The sequence below is a fragment of the Microtus pennsylvanicus genome, chromosome 22 (assembly GCF_037038515.1).
Source record: "Microtus pennsylvanicus isolate mMicPen1 chromosome 22, mMicPen1.hap1, whole genome shotgun sequence".
Lineage (NCBI taxonomy): Eukaryota > Metazoa > Chordata > Mammalia > Rodentia > Cricetidae > Microtus > Microtus pennsylvanicus.
The window spans coordinates 19930080-19954388 of NC_134600.1; the positions used below are offsets into that span (position 1 = coordinate 19930080).

The 24309-nt window shown below is 39.2% G+C and overlaps 1 protein-coding gene across 4 annotated transcripts in view; it reads left to right on the forward strand.

The window, feature by feature from the left end:
* Nucleotides 1–12469: 12469 nt before the first annotated feature.
* The window catches only part of LOC142839754 (zinc finger protein 431-like), a 40842-nt gene continuing 29002 nt past the window's right edge, over nucleotides 12470–24309 (forward strand). For 2 of the 4 annotated variants that reach the window (XM_075956041.1, XM_075956039.1), the window contains exons 1-2: nucleotides 12470–12586; nucleotides 16127–16289. In XM_075956041.1, coding sequence (XP_075812156.1) covers nucleotides 16272–16289 — 18 coding nt within the window. In that variant the 5' untranslated portion in view covers nucleotides 12470–12586; nucleotides 16127–16271. The remainder of the gene's footprint in view (nucleotides 12587–16126; nucleotides 16290–24309) is intronic. The other 2 variants (XM_075956042.1, XM_075956040.1) reach the window with 2 other exon arrangements.

Here is a 24309-nt window from a genome sequence, read left to right on the forward strand (position 1 = left end):
CTGGCCGTTCCTACTCCCTGCAAGGTCGTTGAGGCTGGCTGTAGAGCCCAGGTTGCAGGCCAGTGCTTTTTAGCAATCACTGAAGAATCAGCCCCTGTATCAGGAAGGCCTTGGAACCTTTTCCCATTGACTGTTAAAGTAAGTGTGGGGCGGTTCTCTAAACTAGAAACCCAAAAAGCTCCAGGGGATCCTGTGGAGCCAAATCCCTTGTCCCCTCGTTCTTCTTTAAAGAAAGGATTAGTAGAGAGAAACATGGGCAAAAGCACTAATTGAGCTATTCTTGCTCCTTGAGGGATGAGAAGGACTCCCATACCAGCTTCAATCATACTTTTAATTTCTCCGGTATAATCACAGTCTATAATTCCTGGTAAAATTTTGATTCCTTTGAGCGCAGAACTACTTCACTGCTCAGACTGTAACACTGAGGAACATAGTCAATGTTCTAGAAAACCTGCAAGGTAATTTTCTTGTGCAAGTTCATAACAATGTGCCTCTGAGTAGTTTGTAATATGTCCTGGAACAATTAATCAGAAGCAACAGTGTAAATAAGCACAGCTTTAAATGCATTGATGGTTATTAAATTCTCACAAATTCATATACCTCAATTTCTCGATTGTGAATTGCATTTGCATGGCATTAATTTAAGAAAAAGTCAAGGAAACAATGACTAAACAGATATCACCACATGAGAGCTATGTAGTAGATCTGCCAGTCCATTTGTTTCTTGCTACTTATGACAAAAATGTATACACATTTCAGTGATGAGTATAGCTGCAAACTTTCTCCTAAATCAATAGCCCATGGTAAGACTTGGATTACTCATAGACTTGTTGTGACTTGCTAAGTTTAGTGAAAGTGGCAGTTAGAGTCAAGGGTCAAGGGGCAGTTGTTGTGGAGAAGACTTAATATCTATACCACAAGTCTATGAGGAACAGCAAGTCAAACCATGAGGATTCAATGTGGAAATCTTTTATTCACTATTCTTTCTTTACTATGTATATCATGTTACTCTTGACACAAGCGTATGAGAATATGGATATGGAAAAATGTAGCATACATCTCATTAAGAACAATTAGAAGGTAAGCTATAGTTCCCATGTAGAGTATACTTGTTCAATTAAATCCAAGTATACAAGTAATTGATTTTCTACCTTCATTGTTAATACATAAACAAACTCACATTACAAAAAAGCCCCATGAGTTCTATTTCTGTGAAAATACTTCTTGGTGTCTTAGTTCACTTAGCCAATGTATTGAATGCAGTGAAGTTGGTAAAGCACTCAGTGTATGCAGTTCTTTTAAAAAATGTGAAAAATATCATAGAAAAAATTATAGGGATAGGTATAGATGAAATGGTAAACCATGACACAAAGGAATTTATCATCATAAATATTTTAACCAAAAGCAGTTATTGTATAGAAAAGAATTTTATAGTGTCAACAATTTGTTCAAGCAGCATGGTACCTCTTTTTATTTTAGTTTGATGTAGCAAACTAATGGACAAACATTTTATGAAGCATTATTGGTTGGAGAAAGGGTATTCAAAGAAATATACATTGCTCCTGAAACCAGAGCTAAAAGAAAGCACCTTGTCTCTGAATCTAGAAGTAATTAAAGAAACAACATCTCTCTGAAAAGAGCTAACACATTACAAGGGGCCAACAAAGAAACAATTTGGCTCTCAAACCAGAACCATAAAAAAAACTCTATCTTTCTCCATCTGAGCACAAAAACAACCAATCCCTCAGCATAAAACCAAGCCCATAGCTGAGCTTTTTCAGGATCAGGGATTGAAATCCAGCAAATTCCCACCATCAAAATCTCCTTTGCTCTCTGTTATTAAGAAGTCCTATTTGAGCCATATGCTCATTCAGTATACATCTGCCCCTTTCCACACTTTGCAGAGGTATTCATACTCATGTTTTCTTCCTTCTCAAATAAATCTGATTCAAGATCTATGTGAATACCTCTTTTACTGGAATGTTTCAGAAACTCCTGGAGTTGAGCCAAGATACAATTGATACCTCTGTTTGGGAACTTACTTAGTTCAGAAGATGACAGAAGAATTGGACATATATTATGAAATGTTCCCTTGGGAGTGGAGGAGATCAGCACCAGATATTTCTACTGGGAAACTTTCTTTTTTTCATTTTTGTTTTTGTTTTTTTTTTCTTCTGTTTTTTTTTTTTTTAACAGGGTTTCTCTGTAGCTTTGGGGCCTGTCCTGGAACTAGCTCTTGTAGACCAGGCTGATCTCTAACTCACAGAGATCCACCTGCCTCTGCCTCTGCCTCCCAAGTGCTGGGATTAAAGGTGTGCACCACAACTACCGGGCCTGGAAAACTTTCTTAGAAGAATTAATTTCTTTTACTTCAAGTCTAAGTTTGTTTTATCTTTACAAGAACCAATTTACTGTGTAAGTAAGCTGTAAAATGACTATCTGCTCCTCTTTTACAGAAATGAACGTTTACAGGAGAAAAGTGTTCATGGGTGAAAAACTGTCTTAAAAGTTGTTTTAATTGTAATTATGTCATGTATGTGTGTGTCTCTGTCTCTGTGTGTATTTGAATGTGCATTCTGTATCCACATAAAGATAATACCTTGGATATTATTGCAGAAGAAATTACAGGAAGCTGTCAAGCATCTGACATTAGTTCTCACCTAGGCATGACTCTAGTGCCTTAAATATTTTAAGTCTATTTATATCTTTTTGTAGTCTGGAAATAGGAACACACTCTTAGAAAAAAGAAAGTTCAATTCATGACAACAATTGGTTAATTTCTTTATACATCTCAGTTTTCTTTAGCTTTAAGTAAAATTTTTTTATCATAGCCTTGAAGGAAGTAAATTACATACCATGATTAATCAAGACTGATGATCATTGCATTGTGGTTTCTACATTGAAATATTTGAGGTACATACTAAAGTGAGCTATATGTGCGGCAAATCCATTTAGTGAATTCTATTTTGTAGTCTTTATATTACTTCTATGGATTTTGTTCATCATTTATTGTGCCTTTACCAAGTGATGGGTATTTTTCTGCTATAATGTGTAGAATGGTAAACCCATCATACTTGTGTCCCATTGGTTATTGAAGTGTCAGGCCATGTGGGAACATACTTTTCAAGTAAATGTTTTGGGTTGTTTCTGGTTTTGATTTTTATCTTTTAAAAAATTCCCTTCAGCTTTTGTTTGTTATTAATCCTAGCGTGGATGTCAGTAAAAATTCAGGGATTATTTTGAACTCATGATGCTCATATGTCTGTCCCCTGTATAGAAGTCGATGATGAACTCCAAATGTGTGTGGTTTTTCAACAGAATTTGACAATATTCACATTAAAATGACCGATAAAATAAATAATAAGAAACATTAAATACCTTATGTGTATTCACAGAAGTATTTTCATTTATCTTTTATAGATGTAATGAAGTCATATAATCAGCAATCAACTGTTTATCTGACACTATAACTTAATGTTCTTTTCTTTTAAATTTTTTTGATCTTTATTGAGCTCTACATTTTTCGCTGCTTCCCTCCTGCCTCTTTCCTTCCCTTCAGACCTCCCACAAGGTCCCATGCACCCAATTTACTCAGAAGATCTTGTCTTTTTCCAATTCCCATGTATATTAGAACTTCATATGTCTCCTTAATGTCCTCATGTTGTCTAAGTTCTCTGGTACTGTGATTTGTAGGCTGGTTTTCTTTGCTTTATGATTAAAACCCACTTAATGACTGAGTACATGTGATAATTGTCTTCTGTGTCTGGGTTACCTCACTCAAAATGATGTTTTCTAGCTCCATCCATTTTCCTGAAAAATTCAAGATGTAATTGAGGTTGGGATTCTAGTCTTGCCCATAAGAGTCCTTTCCCACTGAGTCATCTCATTGGTGCTCAAATTCAATTAGAAGAAGTATTACATGAAAGTCTTGTTTTCTTTTCAAATTGTAAGTGTAATTTCATACAAGAATAGAGGACTATGGGACAATTTGAATAGTCAATCCGCAATGCATGTGAAAATATTCTTACCAGCACAGATTTTTTAATTTCTTCATTCTGAGAACAAGACATGTATTTATACTTTCTCAGAACCAAAATCACATGCCAGAAAATTGCATCATTTATTAAAGTTCATTGCCTCTAAGTCTGATAACCTGGTTTCTATATCTTGTTTACCCTAATACTCTTACAAATTTTTTCATATTTGTTGACTTCATCAGTTACTTATACACACTCCTACATCATCTCATTCACAAATAATTTTTAAACCAAAGGACGTGTCTTTGAGTGTATTTACAGTCAAATGACTCCCTAGGTTTAAGGACTAAAACTCACAAAGTGGAAGTAGATCACAGACCCCTGTTAGTTTTCCTGTCTGTGCTACATACACAGCATGGCACAGGTGTATTCACAAAAACACACTTCAAACATTTTTAAATGGATGGAATTGACAATGCAATAAAAAACTCATTATTGTGAACATATGAAATGATTTTTTCATTTAAATTATACAATTTGAAGAAATATTGTTATTTATCAAAACAATGATGTTCCCTTTTAAGTCTTTCATTATGGTTTTTTGACTCAATAAGTCCTTTACAAACATTTCAGCTCAACATAGAGGTGCATGTCTCTAATCACAGAACACGGGAGTGTGAGTGGGTCTAATCTCAGTGAGTTTGAGGCCAGTTGTACCACATAATGCATAACTGGCATCAATGGCTATATGGACACATCCTATCTCAAAAAGATTACAAAAGACAGCCTATCCCAGGTTAAGGAAATTTTCCTAATTAAATCTAGCTGGAGTCAAATGGATTTCAACTAACCTTTAAATGTTCCCTCACATAGAAAGAGCTCTCTTAACAATGAAAATAAGAAGCAATATACAAATTCCATTCACATTCTATCCATGGAATCTTTGACAACCATCTAGAATGGACTTTGTCCTTCAAGTGATAAGAGACAGAAGGAACAGTGTGACTCCTCTACCTTAAGAATTATGACACATGTGGGACCTGGAGAGTTGTCTCAGGAGTACTGCTCCTCTTGGGTACCCAAGTTTGATTCATAGCACCATATCTGATAAGACAGAACTCCCTGTAATTGGAGGTTCTGAAGATTGGGTGCATCCTTCTGGCCTTTTAGCGTGCAAAATGTGCAAATACTGAAAAGACAGATCTGTATTTGATTCTATATTTTAACTAGGCTTTCTTCATGTGTCTGTTACCTTAAAAAGGAATGAAATCCAATTTAGATGTAGGAATTTGACCAGTGAGTGTAGCAAGTGTATCTCAGGTACAAGTGATGACCAGAAGACAGTGTCTACTCTCCTGTGACTGGAGGTACAGACAGCTGTGAACTGTCTTGTGGGTGCTGGGTATCAAAGATTCTCTGGATGAGTCACCAATGTTCTAAGTGCTGAGCCTTCTTTTCAGCCTCATGAACCTGTCATTAATAGCAGTAAGGTATAAAAGGCTGATCTAAGTTTATCTTAACTCAGCCTTGACCCAGAAGAAATAAAGGATTGATAGTATTGGAAACTAACATAGTCTTGGTTCTTAAAGAATTCCTGAGCCCAAATCTTCCTCAAATGAGGGAAAAGTACAAAAAAAAATCAGGAAACAAGCTGAAAATGTAAGTCTTTAACAGATATTTTGCTATTTAACCAAAGCAATTGACCATAATTGGAACATAAAAACTCACTTATCAGGTGTACCCTTGATTGAGTTAATTCTACAAGGTTGTGGATCATTCTTGGCTGGCCAGAAAGAGCAATCATGTTGTTTTCATTTATTGGTGGCACCTGCTACTAATGACAGTAAACACATCACTTTTGTATTCACAGTTTAAAATTTTCTCTTATCCTTACTTTTGTTTGTATACCATAATCAATCATCATGCATTTAGATAACTCAAAAATCTGAACTATCAAGGAATTGGACACAGAATTAAAAATGGGGAAAATACCATTCCGCAGTAGAAGTCAGCAATCATATCTTTGAACACAGAACTTTATGGTAAATTTCTATATGATATAGTGCACAGTAGCAAAGGAGATCAGTGTACTGACTAAGAAAGGACATTTCTGTGAAGGTGTTGAAGGTAATTCCCAATAATGCTGTCTAGAAATTATTCAAGATGTAGTCATGTCGAATAAAAGACCAAAGGTGGGCTTCAGCCACAAACACTTGACCTTAACACCTGAGCATGTCTGTCCTGGAGAATCAAGTCAGGGCTCCACACATTCTTTGATTTTCTTTTTATTTGCAGAAATACAGAGGTGTGGCCAACAGGTTCATAACCTAGGCTCTCAGGTCAGCAAGCGAAAGACGACACCGTATGAGTAAACTTGATGTCTCTTTAAAGAACTGCCTATTTTCTGCAAACGCTGATTCAGAAAGCCATCTGTAACAGGAGGCAAGCCTCTGATCACTGATCTCTAACATAGCCCACCAAAGAAAAGGCAGTTACCAAGAAGCTGCATTTGCCTATGTAGTTTTGTGTTTGATTACTTTTCCATGGTATTTCAGATTTTATGTGAAAATTTCGGCCACACATAGGAATGCCAATTCTAAACAGTCATTTCTTTCCTACATACCAGTTCAGAGTAACTACATCGAGGCTTTTAATAATTGAAAATACTTGACCAATATATCAGGCTTATTACTAACTGCCTGTGACATTTTTAAGTTAACACATATTCTCCACATAGTAGAACATTTATTAGCATTACACAATCTAGACATGCTCCCTCTGTCTCATGCCTATCTGCTGGCCAGTCATTGTTTTATTAAAGCAAATTGAGTGACAAATCTTCAGAGTATACAACAGAATAATCACTCCACCACAGATGTTCCTTGTACATGGGATTTGCTTTGCAAAATATTCAAAACCTGTCACGAAGCTGATATCTTTTTTACATCAGACCTACTCAATAGCTGAGAATGTGTGTGTTACAAATATAAACCAGCATAAATAACCATAGAAAGACACAATCAGAGCTAGCAATGAATTGTATGTACTATTGTATGAATTTGTATTGCTATTGTACAACTGTGTGTGTATGTTTGGGCATTCTGTATGTATATACTTGTGGAAATATAAGTATGTGATTGTATATATGTGTGTGTGTATATTTGAAGGACAGAAGTAAATCTCTGGTTTCAGGCCTTTGATTTCACCAAACTTTTATTTTCTATTTCTTTTCAGATCGGGTCTCTGATTGCTTTGTAACTTTCCAAGTAGACTAGGCTAGCTGACCAACAAGCCCCAGGTACTCATTTGTCTCCATGTCCCTTTCCCATTACTGGTGTGAAAAGTCCTTGTGACCATACCTTTTTTCGTTTTCTCTTCAGCATGGATTCCTGGGCTCAACCTGAGTTCCTTCTTCTCACAAGAAAAGCTCACCTGTCTTCTCAGGCCCTCTCAACTACAGATATTCTGTCAGCATTGTTTAGTTTTGGTTTAGTTTGCCAGATAGTTCCATGTAGTCTTTAGATTGGACCCCAAGTGCTTTATCTACCTACCTATCTGTGTACCTATCAGTCTGTCTTTCTAATTTTTTTGAGACAGTATTTCAAAGTGGAGCGCTCAAATTCTCCTACTCTAGCTAATCAAATAAATCCCAGGAATCTTCTTGTCTGCTTCTTCCCCTGACCTGGAATTACAGGCATAGGCATCCAGAACCTGACATTTTATGTGGGTGCTGGGAACCAAAATCAGGTATCTAATTCTTGCACTAAGGACTTTAACATCCCCCCATGCCCCACTGCCATCTCCTAGAAAGCAGGTTATGAAAATAGTGTGAACAGATAGATAGATATTAGATAAACAGATGACACAGAATGTCTATCAATTGTGAAGTCTAGCTTTAGTGTTTAGGAGTTCATTGCCATGGTTAGAGTTTGAAAATGAAATGAGCCCATAGTTCATATGCTTATTGACTTGTTTCCCAGATGGTGGCACCATTTGGGGTTAGTGTGATCTTTAGAGTATAGTTGGAGGAAGTAGGTCACAGGAGATGTGTCGTGACACTTAAGGTCACGCTCAACCTCCTTAGTGATCAGGGGAATGCAAATCAAAACAACTTTGAGATACCATCTTACACCTGTCAGAATGGCTAAAATCAAAAACACCAATGATAGCCTATGCTGGAGAGAATGTGGAGTAAGGGAAACACTCATCCATTGCTGGTGGGAATGTAAACTTGTGCAACCACTTTGGAAATCAGTGTGGCAGTTTCTCAGGAAATTCAGGATCAACCTACCCCAGGACCTAGCAATACCACTCTTGGGAATATACCCAAGAAAGGCCCTATCATATGACAAAAGCATTTGTTCAACTATTTCATAGCAGCATTATTTGTAATAACCAGAACCTGGAAACAATCCAGATGCCTCTCAATGGAAGAATGGATGAAGAAAGTGTGGAATATATACATATTAGAGTAATACTCAGGGGTGAAAACAATGACATCTTGAAAAAAAACAATGACATCTTGAATATTGCATGCAAATGGATGGAAATAGAAAACACTATCCTGAGTGAGGTAACCCAGATCCAAATGATGAACATGGGATGTACTCACTCATAATTGGTTTCTAGCCATAAATAAAAGACATTGAGCCTATAATAATTTGTGATCCTATAGAAGCTAAATAAGAAGGTGAACCCAAATAAAAACATAAAATTATCTTCCTGGATATTAGAAGTAGACAAGATTGCTGGGCAAAAATTGAAAACTTGGGGGTAGGGTGGAATGGGGGTAAGGGGAAATGGGGAGAGAAAAGTGAGAGGGGGAGCATAGGGAGAGCTTGGGCAAATGGGATGGTTGGGATAAAGGAAGGGTTGATACAGGAGCAGGGAAGTATATATCTTATATAAGGGAGCCATTTTAGGGTTGGTAAGAGACTTGACTCTAGAGGGGTTCCCAGGTGTCCAGGGAGATGTCCCCAGCTAGTTCCTTTGGCAGCTGAGGATAGGGAACCTGAAATGGCCCTGTCCTGTAGCCATACTGATGAATATCTTGCATATCACCATAGAACCTTCATCTGGTGATGGATGGAAATAGAGACAGAGACCCACATTGGAGAACCGGACTGAACTCCCAAGGTCCAAATGAGGAGCAGAAGGAGGGAGAACATGAGCAAGGGAGTCAGGACTGCGAGGGGCGCACCCACCCACTGAGACAGTGGGGCCGATCTATTGGGAGCTCACCAAGGCCAGCTGGACTGGGACTGAAAAAGCATGGGATAAAATGGGACTATCTGAGCATGGTGGACAAGGAGGGCTGATTAGAAGCCAAGGACAATGGCACTGGGTTTTGATCCTGCTGCATGTACTGGCTTTGTGGGAGCCTAGCCTGTTTGGATGCTCACCTTACTAGACCTGGATGGAGTAGTGAGGTCCTTGAACTTCCCACAGGGTGGGGAACCCTGACTGCTCTTTGGTTGGTGAGGGAGGAGGAGGTGAGTGGGGGGAGGGGGAGGGAGGTGGGAAGTGGGGAGGAAGCAGAAATTTTTTCAATAAAAAAAGGAAAAAAAATACTAGTTAATAACCAATCATCCTCAAAGTACTAATATAATTGCAGGGATAAGCCTTATTTAGTCCCCTATATATGTTTCAAAGCTTAAAACAAGTAATTTAAAATAAAGTCTGTCTAATCAGAGATACCTAAACAGCCCTAAATACTTCAGAGATCTATAAAAGTGGCATTTAAAATAAAATTTAAAAAGCTTGTATCAGACAGAAACCCTGAGATCCTAACCGTGATCCAACGTCTCCAAAGAAGACTATGGGACACCACAATATCTCCACCTGGGTAACAACAATGCTGACCACTGGGAACGATAACCCCAGTACAGCACTGGCTGCCAGGACCTAGCCCAGATTGTGAACAAACACTAGGATCTTGGAGAATTGATTGCACTTTTGGCTAGACAAAATAAGGTCAGTCTTTTCCACGTCCCTCTTCCACAGAAACCAATCACCTTATAGGTCTGGTAAAGCCTGCTGTTCTGATACTTCTGCTTCCAATGCTATGATGACCTGGGTATGACTGTATATGGGCTGGTCTCTGTCATTTTTCTGTTTTGTCTGAACTTAAGTATAAATTATTTATCCTTCTAAGATTTCTGTATTAATGGCTAGGCCAGCTATAATACCAATTTAAGAGCAAAAACGATATCCAGATCCTTACACAAAGCTATAGCCAGCTTGTTAGCTCATTATATATAAAATCTGAGGATATAAAAGTTCAAAAACAATAAAACAATGACTATATACTACTTAGGTTACAAGCTCAGGATTTTCTGTGTTTTTGCTGGGACTCAAAGTCTATTTTTACTGTTTTATAGTTATGTGTTATTTGCTATTTCTATAATATGAATTTTAATATGGGCCTAAAAGTTTCAAACGTATTAACTTCTGTTCCTAGTTTAAATTTGTTTTAACAGGTTTTGCCTTGGTTGGTGGATAAAAACAAGCATCAATTGCTGACTACAACCTGCTCCAAATAACTGTGGACCATGAACTTGTTAAAAACTGATGTGGACCAGTCTAGTCAAAGTAAATGCTCCCTGGCTCTTCAACAAAGTCCACAAACCAAACGTTCTTAAAATTTTCTCTTTTTGATTAGCATTTTATCTTTGTTAGCCATTGACAACAATGCCCTAAAATCAGCTAGAAGCAGTTAAAAGAATATATCATCCAATCATCTCTGGTAAAAATGCTAAGTTAAAAAAACATAAAAATGATTCTGTAATTGTAAAAGACAATTTGGCCAATGTTAGCAAAGCCAGCTCATGATTGAGCTTAGGACAAAAAGGAATGGGGAATGTGGAACCCTCACCCCTCATTCTCAAAGGGGAAAGAAGAAATTTCCTAGCAGAATGTTTTCCCAGGAAGATAGTGGCCTTCCCCTCTCCCACCCAGGAGATTCTGAGCACAAGGTCACTTAGGTCAGCCCAGCCAGCCTCCTGGTACAGGCTGTTAAAGATGGCCTAACTCAAGGACAGTGACCTTGCTCTAAGAACAAGGAGAAAGCTGACTTAACAGAATGGGAGGGAGCAAAAGTCCTTGTACCCTTGCCAAAGCAGCATCAAAGATTCTCTTTGTAGTTATTTCTTTAAAAGCTTACCCCACAGAGGAGATACAACTCCTCTCTACCTTGCTGTAAGGGGGATAGAGATGAGTTCCAAACATGTTTGCATTATGCTGATTAAACCTTGCTTATTACAGTCTGGACCTATCTGGTGGTCTCTCTCTGGTGGTCATAATCTGGGCACAAGAGTCACTGGGATTTTCTGAGTTTGAGACCAGTCTGGCCTACCGAATGAGTTTCAAACCTACACAGAAAAATTCTGTCTTGAAATCACCAAAACAAGAAAATCTGAATCAAACAAGACTATGATCTAGCTTTAACCTTCTCACCTTCTGGTAGCAGCAGTTACACAGAAAGTATATTGAAGTAGAAAAGTCTCTTTTTTATCAACTTGCTCTGGCTACCAAGCTCATTCCTTTACTAGTACTAGAGACTACTTCTTTGAAATTTTTGGTGAATACTTAAAGCCAGCGAAGACATAAAGCCTCATGGGCTGAACAACTATTGGATTCTTCACTTGATCTTTGGGAAAAGGGTGAGAAGCAATTTACTGGATTCTTCAATTGTCATTTATAAGTAGCTATTTTTAGACAACCTGAAACACAGCTTGTGAGACATTCTAATAAGCCCACTTTTTACATACATGTTGGAATTTATTCTACCTTTCCTGTTCATGTAGAGAATCTTGAATACTACAGTTGTATATTTTATCCACCTGACCATGGAGGAAGATGTGCTTGCTAACAATAGTACTCATGAAGACATTCCTTCTAGCTCCATTATTCTCTATGTATTCACATTACCATGAACACTACTCTTTTTATTATCATTCATTTTTCTGGAGTTTGGTTTGAATTTCAGTAATAAAACCCGTAAAGCAATGGAGCCATCATCCAGCCTTCTGATGGGGGAAAGACCAGTCATCTTGTTTGAGATCTGGCTCCTGCTTTTCTCTTTTCTGTTGTGTGAATCCCTGTGAAAACCATGTAAAAAGTACCTTCAGTTCATCTGACCTCAGCATGAAGCCAAACATCTCCTTTTGTGACCTTAAAATTCTCCTTAGCTGTTTATATTCTGGGCATTCTTCCCGCTGTAGGACAGGAAATCCCTGGACCCACCTAGCACAGCACAGTGCACTGTACAAGCTAACTGGCCAGGTCGTATTCTGGAGGTAAAATGGAAAGTTCCTATGGAGTGCAAGATTATGATGACTCAGGTGGATGGAATGTCCCCAAATCTCTGTTCTGTCTCTTTAAGCACACTTCAGTCTTGTGGGAGGTGTTCTTGTCACTCAGGCCTCGCTAGCCAATCAGGCCCTCCAGGAGACCTGCCTGTCAGCTGTTGCAGGGCTCTTCCGGGCTTCCGCATTCAGTCTCGACTTTGCAGAGGAGCTGGCACCATTGGTTTCCTGTGCTGCGGTAAAGTTGCTGCTGCAGGGAGTTGATAAACTGAGAGCTTTGGCGAGCTGAGAAATGACAACATGGTGAGCGGGGGAATGTTGTCTCCAGATGGGGAGGAGCAGAGGGTGACGTGCGGGAGACAGGACGTTGTGTCCTTTCGGGATCCGGGTGGAAACCTGACGCCATATTTCCTGTGTTGTGAAGTCCCATGCTGTCCTGTTAATTCCTAGACCTAGGGACAGACCTCTGAATAGCTGTGCACTTTGGGTTTAATCCGCTTAGAGAATTGGGAGCAGGGTTCTGTGTGTACAAACTTGTCAACTTCAATATGCCAAAGTCAGGGAAGCCTCGTTTCTTCAGCATCTACATATTGAGCACTTTGCATATAATCTTTACATACAATCTCCATTTATATTTAACTATGTGGACGGTATCAAGGCATCTCACCTATTGGGTAGCACTGCACTTCCAAGCTGCAACCTAGAAGAGGAGAATTGCTGATACAAAGGATTCGCCAATGCCTTGGAAATAGTTCAGCCTCCCAAAGTAGAATTTAGCTGAGGGAGGACTGCCTCTAAATCACCCAAAAGATAAATGTATTTTAATCAGGGCTGTTAGAGTTTAGGATGCTAGGGTACACATTGTTCAACTGGATTGTCCAGATATTTGGCTACAAACCATTACAAAAAATCCACTGTTGATTTAAAACCAGACACCAGGCACATCCCCATATCAAAAAACAACCTCTATCAAGCGTTTCAAGGAGGCATTACAGTTTGGCACCGTCAGTGTTCGAAGTGATTTCTCAATGAAAGTTATATTAATTCTAGAACAGCTGTATTTCCATCCTCTTAGAAAAATAGTTTCTGAGACAAGTTCTCTTATGTTGACTCAGGTGGCCTTGGTCTGCTGCTGTCCAGGGCAATGACCTTGCTGTCCTGTACACTAGACTTTCAAAGCTCCTTTAAAAATGATTGTACAACCTCACCGTTTTAAAATTATGCATGTGAGTCATGTAGTTGACTCTGCATTGCAGTTGCAGGGAAAGATTTGCATGTGGAGCATTCCTTCTGTCCTCAGACTACAGTAGGAGGAAGAGTTTATTGAAGCTGGTGGAGACACAGTGCAGAAAAGGAGAGGCTGGACTGAGGCTGAAAACTTTCCCCCTTCATAAGTGGTTGAGATTAGCTCTGTGTTTTCAGGTAGGCAATTGTAAATGCTCTATGAATGTCCTGATTGACCATTGTTTGCAGTCCACAGACCAATGCAAAAAGGAATCTGGGAAAGGGACTGACCTTATCTTTAAACCTAATTGCTATATTTACAGTAGTTCATCTACAATAGAAGATCTGGGTAAAATGTTGTGGCCCTACTTAACAGGACTTTTCTCTATTAATACATTTATCTTTAGAGAAAATACATGAAAAATTTTTACTTGCTCTAATACAAATCCCTTGTCTCTGGAGTACATGACCATAAAGTCTGTCTCACGTTTTCAAAATAGTTTTTGAGATGACAACTTCATCATATTTACATTCTCCTTGCTGCCTCCAAGCCCTAAGATCCCTGGATTGTTTTCTAATTCCTGGTCTGTTCTTCTTTAACAACAGTTACAAAGTAACCACAGTTACACAGTAACAGTAGTTACTTTATCAATGTGACCTGTTTGTCTGCAGGATTTCCCATCTCTGAGGCAATGGGATGCTGAACTGGAAAGTGAGTATGTAATGGAATGTGCACACAGAGGACCCTGTGCTTTAGATGAGGAAGAGGATGTGCTCTAGTAGAGTGGGAAAATGTGTACTAAATACAAACTGTCTGAACTGGGGCCCTGTCTGCTGGGCTGGGAGGGCAGCACTGGAAGGATTGTGCTGTCTGAGTCATTTGATCTCTGATCCTCCTATATAGGAGCTGCTAATATTGAGAGGCCCAGCTGGGTGGCCCTAGCTAGTGAGGGATTCTGGGAAGGGTTAGAAATCAAGAGTACTAGTGGCAGACAGTTTGTGAGTTCTTTTCATGATTCTCTTCTGTCTCTGCTGTAGGGGGTGGTAAGGAAGACCATAAGCTATCCCATAATGAGTGGGGGGTGTTCAGAGCAGGTCTGTTGAAATGTCATTTCTGCTGATACTTGGAAGTACCATGAGCTAGACTTTAGTTATGTTGGTCCATGTGGTTCATGTAGGCAGTGGCCCTTGTTCTCTGAGCCTCTTTTTGTATGGAAATACTGGGAAGGGGAGACTCTGCAGCCCTGCAATGGAAGGAAATGATGCTGCTTCTATCTCTGTCCAGAGTACACACATGGGCACTGCTTTTGTTGTACAGTGGGAAGAGAGATTAGAAAACTGGGGGTTAAGTTTCTAGAAGTTCTGAATATTGCATTCCAATTTCAGGTTTTAAACCCACTGCCATTGTTCTTGAGTTCTCAGTAGTCCTCATTGTCCGCTATGTTCAGAGAGTCCGGTTTTATCCCATGCTTTTTCAGACCCAGGCCAGCTGGCCTTGGTGAGTTCCCGATAAAACATCCCCATTGTCTCAGTGTGTGGGTGTACCCCTCGTGGTCCTGAGTTCCTTGCTCGTGCTCCCTCTCCTTCTGCTCCTGATTCGGACCTTGAGATTTCTGTCCGGTGCTCCAATGTGGGTCTCTGTCTCTGTCTCATTTCATCGCCTGATGAAGGTTAATATTCAGGAGGATGACTATATGTTTGTCTTTGGATTCACCTTCCTATTTAGCTTCTCTAGGAACATGACTTATAAGCTCAATGTCCTTTATTTATGGCTAGAAACCAAATATGAGTGAGTACATCCCATGTTCCTCTTTTTGGGTCTGGCTTACCTCACTCAGGATAGTGTTTTCTATTTCCATCCATTTGTATGCAAAATTCAAGAAGTCCTTGTTTTTTACTGCTGAGTAATACTTTAATATGTATATATTCCATACTTTATTCATCCATTCTTCCATTGAAGGGCATCTAGGTTGTTTCCAGGTTCTGGCTATTACAAACAATGCTGCTATGAACATAGTTGAGCATATACTTTTGTTGTATGATAGGGCCTCTCTTGGGTATATTCCCAAGAGTGGTATTGCTGGGTCCAGGGGTAGGTTGATCCCGAATTTCCTGAGAAACCGCCACACTGCTTTCCAGAGTGGTTGCACAGGACCAGATGGTTTCAATGCAGAATTCTACCAGAACCTCCAAGAAGAACTAATACCTATACTCCTTAATGTATTTCACAATATAGAAACAGAAGAGTCATTGCCAAATTCCTTATATGAAGCTACATTTTGTAACTTTAAAACTCTCTTTAGTTGTTAGTGTTCTAGGCATCCTTACCCCTGTGGCACAGGAAATTGCTCCACCTACCTTGCACAGTGCACCATACAAATCACCTTAGTGTGATGGAAAAAAAGAGAAAGTTCCTCTGGAGTACAAGAAGATAACATTGACTGCTTTTGTAGCCAGGGGCAAGTGCTATTGAAATGTATATATTCTCAGATCTGGAGAAGTTCTCTGTTGGGGTGAATGGATTGGACAGGAACCAGTATTCTGTCTCTTTAAGCACACTATAGCCCTATGTGAGGTGCTCTTGTCACTCAGGACTCACTAGCCAATCATGCACTCCAGGTGACCTGCCATTCAGAAGCAGTGCAGGCCTCTTCCGGGCATCTGCCTTCAGTCTTGGCTTTGAAGAGGAGCCGGCACCAGTGGATTCCTGTTCTTGGGTGCAGTTGCTGTTGCAGGGAGGCGATGAGCTGAGAACTTTGGCAAAATGGAGAAGCACAACATGGTGAGTGAGGGAACGCTGTCTCCTGATGTGGAGGAGCAGAGGGTGAGGTGCGGAAAACACTATAGTGTTTTCTCCATGGGTCTGGGTGGGAACCTGTCACCATATTCCCTGTATGTGAAGTCCCTCATTGTCCCTGCTAACTCCGGAACCTAGGGGCAGGCCTCTGAATAACTTTGCTCTGTGGCTTCATCTCCTTAGAGTATTGGGCACGGGAAGCTGTGTTTAAAAACACTTTCCTAGTCAACTTCAACAGGGTTGATGCATTCATGGAAATAAGTTGCCGAACTCAGAGAAACCTAATTTCTCCAATATCTTCTCGATATGGAGCACTTTGCATTTAAGCTTTAAATATAATCTGAATCTATATTTAAATTTGTGGAGGTTATCAAAGGCATCTCACGTGTTGTGTAGCTTTCCACTATTGTACCATAATGTTGAAGAGTAGAATTGGTGATACAATAGATTGACCAATGCTTAAAAAATAATTAAGTCTCACAAAGTAGAATTTAGCGGAGGGAGAACTGCATCTAAAACACCCAGACTTTAAGCATATGCTAATTAGGGCTGGAAGAGATTAGACTGCCCGGGTACACATTGTTCACCAGGATTGTCCAGATATTTGACTCCAAACCATTTCAAAGAAGCCACCACTGATTTAAAAATAAAAACTCACTGCCGGGTGGTGGTGGTGCATGCCTTTAATTCCCACACTCTAGAGGCAGAAGCTGGTGGATTTCTTTGAATTCAAGGCCAACCTGATATATGAGAGTTCGAGGACTGGCTCCAAAGCTACTGAGAAACCCAGTCTCAAAAAATCCCGTGTGATCTTCACCTTAGAACCCTGTCAGTGAAGAATGACCTGCTGTAACTGGTCACTGGCGTACTTAAGACAATATTCTGAGAATAATTTTGCCTAAATATTTAGACTCTCAAGTTGCCTGTTTCTATTTCAATTGTTCAAAGTTTAATCTTGACCATTATCCTAAGGGATACTTATGGATAAGAGCATATATTGAATGCAAAATCTGTCTAACCTAGCTCCCCTTGAGCATTGAACAGAGATCAATGCATAACATCATTTTAGAGACTTCTCTTTATTAATCTTCTAAATGTGGATTGTGATTTCTCAGTGGAAAGGCATATTAATTCTAGAAGAGCTGCATTTCCATCCCAATAGAAATATTTTTTCTGAGACAACTTCTGTTATGTTGACTCAGGTGGCCTTGGTCCCTGTCTGTTGCTTTCCTGGGCAACCTTGAGTGTCCTCTATATTATACCTGCAAAATTCTTAAATGACTGTACCAATTCACAGTTTTAAAATTATGTATTTTCCTGGCAGTGGTGGTGCACACCTTTAATCCAAGCACTCAGAAGGTAGAGGCATGCAGGTCTCTATGAGTTTGAAGCCAGCATAGTCTACAAGAACTAGTTCCTGGACAGGCACCAAAGCTACAGAGATACCATGTCTCAAACAAAACCAATAAATTAAAATAAGACAATGCATTTGAGCCATGTAGTTGATTGCCCAATGCAGTTGCAGGAAAAAGATTTGCATATGGAGCATTTCTTCTGTCCTCAGACCACAATAGGAAGAATAGATTATTGTGTGCACTGCGGGAGCACAGCATAGGCAATCAGCTGTTGCAGCCACCACTATGAAAAAGGGCCTGACTGTGGTAGCAGGAGAGATTTGTAATTGCCCAGCATGTGTAAATTAATGTCATGTGAATGAACACAGACCAGATTGTGTGGGTGTCCAGATTAGGAAGGTTATCTTGAGTCAAGGAACATTGAATTTGCAATTAGGGAACTATCCTCTGCAGATATGATTGATCTTTTTTTTTTATCGATATTTACTGAGCTCTACAATTTCTTTGCTTCACTCCCTGCCTCTCCACTCCCCATTCAACCCTATCCCAAGGTCCCCATGCACCCAATTTACTCAGGAGATTCTGTCTTTTTATACTTTATACTTCCCATGTAGATTAGAACTCTGTAAGTCTCTCTTAGCATCCTCATTTTTGTCTAAGATCTGGGATTGTGGTTTGTAGGCTAGCTTTCTTTGCTTTATGCTTGTAAACCACCTATGAGTGAGTACATGTGATAATTATCTTTCTGGGTCTGGTTTACCTCACTCAAAATAATGTTTTCTAGCTCCACCCATTTTCCTGCAAAATTCAAGATGTCATTATTTTTTTTATGCTGTGTAGTACTCCATTGTGTAAATGTACCACACTTTTCTTATTCATTCTACTATGGAGGGGCATTTAGGTTGTTTCCACATTCTGGCTATGACAAACAAAGCTGCTATGAACATAGTTGAGCACATGTTCTTGATTATATATGAAAGTGGTATTACTGAGTCTTGAGAAAGGCTGTTTCCTAATTTTCTGAGAAATTGCCACACTGACATCCAAAGGGACTGTATCAGCTTGTATTCCCACCAGCAATGCAGAAGTGTTTCCATTTCCCTACAACTTCTCCAGCATAAGTTGTCATCAGTGTTTTTAATCCTGGCCATTCTTTCAGGTGTTAGATGGACTCTCAGAGTTGTTTTGATTTGCATTTCTGATTAACGATATTGAACATTTCCTTAACTGTCTTTCAGGTATTTTAGATTCCTCTGTTGAAAGTTCTCTGTTTAGGTCTTTACTCCAATTTTTTTATTGGATTATGAGTTCTTCTTGTGTCTAATATCTTGAGTTCTTTGTATATTTTGGAGATCAGACCTTTGTCTGATATGGGGTTAGTGATGATATTTTCCCATTCTGAAGGCTGTCGTTTTGCCTTGCTGATCATGTCCTTTGCTTTACAGAAGCTTTTTAGTTTCAGGGCATACCACTTAATTGTTTCTCTCAGTGTCTGTGCTACTGCAGTTATATTTAGGAAGTGGTTCCTTGTGTCAGTGCCTTTAAGTGCACTTCCCACTTTTTCTTGTATAATTTTCACTGTGGCTAGCTTTATGTTGAGGTCTTTGATCCATTTGGACTTGAGTTTTGTGCATGGTGATAGATATGGATCTATTTTCATTTTTCTACATGCTGATATCCAGTTATGCCAGCACCACTAGTTCAATATGCTTTCTTTTTTCCATTTGATATTTTTTGCTTTCCTATCAAATATCAAGTGTTCAGAAATATGTGGATTAATATCCAGGTCTTCTATTCAGCTTCATTGGTCCTCCTGTCTGTTCTTATGACAATACCAGGCTGTTTTCAGTGCTGTAGCTCTGTAGTAAAGATTGAAGACAGGGATTCTGATGCTTCCAGAAGTTCTTTTATTGTATAGGATTGTTTTGGATATCCTGGGTTTTTTGTTTTTCAAATGAATTTGAGTGCTGTTCTTTCGAAGTCCTTGAAGAATTTTGCTGCAATTTTAATGGGCATTGTATTCAATCTGTAGATTGCTTTTGGTAAGAAATATGATCGATCTTGCTTGACAGAGTTATGTCAGCTCGGAGATTTGAAAAACAGGCCATTGACTAACTCTATGTATGCGGTTACAAATTTCAGCAGTCAACATTGTATATGGGTACTATCAATCTATCTCTTGTTAATGACATCCCCTCTCCTAGGGAAGGGCCTGCTCTTTTTTTAAGTCAATATATAAAATTTTATTTAATCTTAAAAGTGCATTTTTTGGTGTATTGAGACAGGGTTGGTTTCTCTGTAGCTTTGGAGCCTGTCCTGGACCTGTCATAGACCACGCTGGTCTCAAACTCACAAAGATCCAATTTCTTCTGCCTCCTGAGTGCTGGGATTAAAGGCGTGTACCCCCACTGCCCATCTAAAAGTGCATTATTATCATCACTTTAAAAATCACTTTTTGGTATCAGTTTCAAATACTTTCTTTAAGTGTATTGCTTCTGTTATTACTATTTGTTTCTGTTCTCCAATATTTCTAAGTCATTGAGAGTTTCATTTCATTTCTTTCAAGTTATGTTGATTTCTATGTAGAGCAATGTTTCCTATACTTTAGGCTTGCCTCATGTTATGTAATTGAGAATTATTTTGAACACCTAATCCTGCCTCTGCTGCCCAGTTCTGGAAAGACAGTCCTGCAACTCCTTCCAGGTTTGTCCTTCACTAGTCAGTGAAAAAGAAAAATAGAACAGTTAATGAGTGTCTGCTAATCATTCTGGCTTTTATTGAGGACTTAGAAATGAAGAGCGATTGGTATAAGAATTGAACACATTGACCACTTTGAAGCTGGTGGAGACACAGTGCAGGAAGTGAGAAGTTGGCTTGAGGGTAAGAGCTTTCCTCCTTCAACTGAGATTACTTATGTGTAATCAGGTAGTCAATTGTGATGCTGTATGATTTTCCTGATTGACCATTGTTTGCAGTCCCCAGAGAATGGCAATTTAGGTATGGGACTGACCTTATCTTGAAATCTAATTGCGATATTTACAGTAGTTCATCAAAAATAGATGATCTGGGTAAAATGTTGTGGCCCTGCTTAACAGGACTGTTACTTTTCTGGTATAAGATCTTCATCTTTAGGGAGAATCCATGAGTGATATTTATTGTGCTCTGATACAAATCCTTAGTCTCTGGAGCACATGACCATAAAGTGTGTTTCAAGTTTTCAAAATAATTTTTGAGATTTAAACTGCATCATATCCACATTTTTTATGGCTCCCTCCGAGCTATCACATGATCCTGATTGTTTTCTAATTCATGGTCTGTTTTTGTTTAACAACAGTTACAAATTAACCACAGTTACACAGGAACAGTGATTCCTTTATGAATGTGACCTGTGCTTGTCTTCAGGATTTCCCATCTCTGAGGCAATGGGATGGCTGCACTGGAAAGTGAGTGTGCAATGGAATGTGCACACAAAGGCCCCTGTGCTTTGGATGAGGAACAGGATGTGCTATAGGGGAGTGGAATAATGTGGACTAAATACAAACGTTCTAAACTGGGCCCCTGTCTGGTGGGCTGGGAGGGCAGAACTGGAAGGACTGTGCTGTCCGAGTCTTTTGATCTCTGATCCTCTTGTAGAGGAGCTGCAAATATTGTGAGGCCCAGCTAGGTGGCCCTAACCAGTGAGGAATTCTGGGAAGGGTTAGCCATGGGGAGTACTAGTAGCAGACAGTTCTTTCCATGGGTTCTTTCCATGATTCTCTTCTGCCTCTGCTGTAAGAAATAGTAAGGAAGATCACAAGCTATACCGTGGTGAGTGTTGGGTGTTGAGGTCTGTTGAACTGTCATTTCTGCTGTGACTTGGACTGATCATGAGCCACCCTGTAGTTGTGTTAGTCCATGTGGTTCATGTTGGCAGTGGCCCTTGTCTTCTGAGTCTCCCTATGTATGAATTTACTGGGGCAGGGGAGACTCTGGAACTGGAGGATATGATGCTGATTGTCCAGAGCACACACATGGACACTGCTCTAGGTGTGCAGTGGGAAGAGAGATTAGAAAACTGAAGGTCTAGATTCCAGAAGTTCTCAATATTGCATTTTAATTTCAGGTTTGTTTTATAAAGATTACAAATAGTTTAGGAACTGGAGGAAATGATGATATTGATCTTCTAGCAATGCATGTTCAGAATGCTTTTAATGTGATGCTGCCAGTAGCTGCAATGGTGTGATCCTTTAAAACTTAGTTCCAGGGGACAAAGGAGTTTCTGATCTGCAGACATTTCTCAGATGTGCCTTGTGTTAGGCAGGTAGATAGAGCATAGTCCACATCTTGGGCCGTAATCCATGTAGGAGAAAATAAATTTTAAATCATTTTTCTTTTTTTCATAAACAACTTTCCTCATGACACATTATTTTAAAAAACACATCCCTTGTGATTGAGTTTAAAAAATAAACAAAATCCAGCTCCCCCTCCTTATTCCCACTTCTTCCCATTACCTCCAAATAAAAGGGAAAAATATAAAGAAAATATAACACAAAAAAGAACACCTGATAAACAACAACAACGACAACAAAAAAAACTACAGTGCAAAACTTCCCAAAACAAAGTAGTGTATTTCCCCAGGGGTAAGTGGAATTTACACTGAATCCACTGGGAGTGAGTTCTTTCTGCTACAAAAATCTGCAAAGAAAGACATTCAAGACAGAAAAATAAACAAAAAGGAACCAAAAAAAATTCACCAGACAAACTGGAGAGGCAGGAGCCCCGAGGAAAGAAGGGTAGCGTGTGCCTAGACCTGGGAAATCAGGAGCAGGCAGAGACTGCAAAAGGCAGAGAGAAGATAATAGAGGAAGGAAACAAGCTGAACAGATTGGTGCCCTCCAGAGCTCTAGGTAAAAAAAAAAAAGGCCTCCTATCATCTGAGCCCACCTACACTTGAGCAGGCCCAAAGAGAGTTAAGTGGAGCAGGCAAACAGGGAGCAGCTTTTACATTTGAGAAGTGTCCACATCGAATCTCCAGAGGGAATGTGTCACTCCCTGGGCCTGCCCTACTGCCCAGAGCAGGTCCCTCCTTAGTATATCCCTTCCACAGTATATCTTTCTTAAAAAATAAATTTCCACCTTCTGTTTTTCTTTCTTTTTTTTAAATTCTTTTTTTGATCCAAGGGCCAGCTGTTTAAACCATTGTAGAATCAAGATTGGAAGCTGTTGTAATTGGTAGTCCAGGCACGGTATCAGGCACATGAGAAACCCATCTGTTGTGCTGATGGGAATCACCTTGATCTGTCTCTCCCTAAATGGGGAATTATCTAAAGCCAGGGAAGTCCTCACTGACTCTTTGTCTAAGAATTCTATATATACAAACCCTATGGCAGGACCACTGAATTTGACACAGACTGTAGTAACACAGTTGACTGAACCACATCCATGAACGTGAGCTTCCAGCTCTTCTGCTGTTGCACATAGTCCACATTGCCAACATAGATGGAACTGGCATCAGCCTCCATCTTCTCCTCAAGAGTCTTGATCACTGAGCCAGCATTGCCTGGGGTTGTACTCTTAGTCATCTGCTTCTCTATCTCATTTTGTAGCTCCTTTAATTTCTCATTCTCTTCTTCTATTTCCCTGAGTCCCTGAAGCTTTGATCACTTCTAGCAATCATACAGAGAATATCATACACAAAAATACACAAACATACACAAAAATAGCAGTAACCTTACTTTCAAAAGTGCTTGGAACTCCAAGTAGTTGGAGTAAATCAAGTTGATTTACATGTACACTGATTCTTTAAAAATCTGTTTTCTTGAAATTCCATTTAAAAATATTTCATTTCCTCACTGTGATGCTTACTTTGATTTTATCACCAATTGTAGGAAACAACATGGTAAGTGATCCTAACAGACATCGTTTTCAAAAAAGAATGAAATGCTTTCAGTAAACATCAGAAGACTTCAAATGAATATTTTAAATTTTGGTGAAACAGCCCTTCTCACCAAACCCATTTTCTATTATTGGTAAAGGAGAGAACAGGAGTGTACAGGATGTGTGATGGCCAGTTATTCAGTGATTTTGATTAGAACCTTGTTGTTCTTCTTTAAGAAACAGTAATATATATATATATATATATATATATATATATATATATACACACACACACACACACTCACACATATATGTGTGAGTGTGTGTGTGTGTGTGTAGATTTGTGTTTTTCCCTTGTTTTGTCAATGGTGTCATCTATATTGTTGATTTTGTGAACCATAATTTAATTATATCATTCATTGTTTGTGAAAACGATGGACCTTCTCCAGTTTGTACTCAGAATATTTTTTATATTCTTTGGTGATTAACAGTTTTACTTTTCTCTTCTAGATCTCAGATGCTTGCTTCTAATTATTTAATTTTATTTTTTCATTTATATTTTAACAATAAAGCTTGCCTGAAGATCATAAAGTAAACAGATGCCATGGTTGCCTTACACCCCAGGCAATACTGACACACACTTTTAATCCCAGTAGTCACACTAGTTTATTGTAGAGTCAATGCTGGTGTCTCACATCTTTAATCCTATCACTAAGGAGTTGCAGATAGGAAGTGGCGTGCCTGGGCAGAGAGAGGAATATAAGGTGGTAAGAGAGAGGAGCTGAGGATTGAGT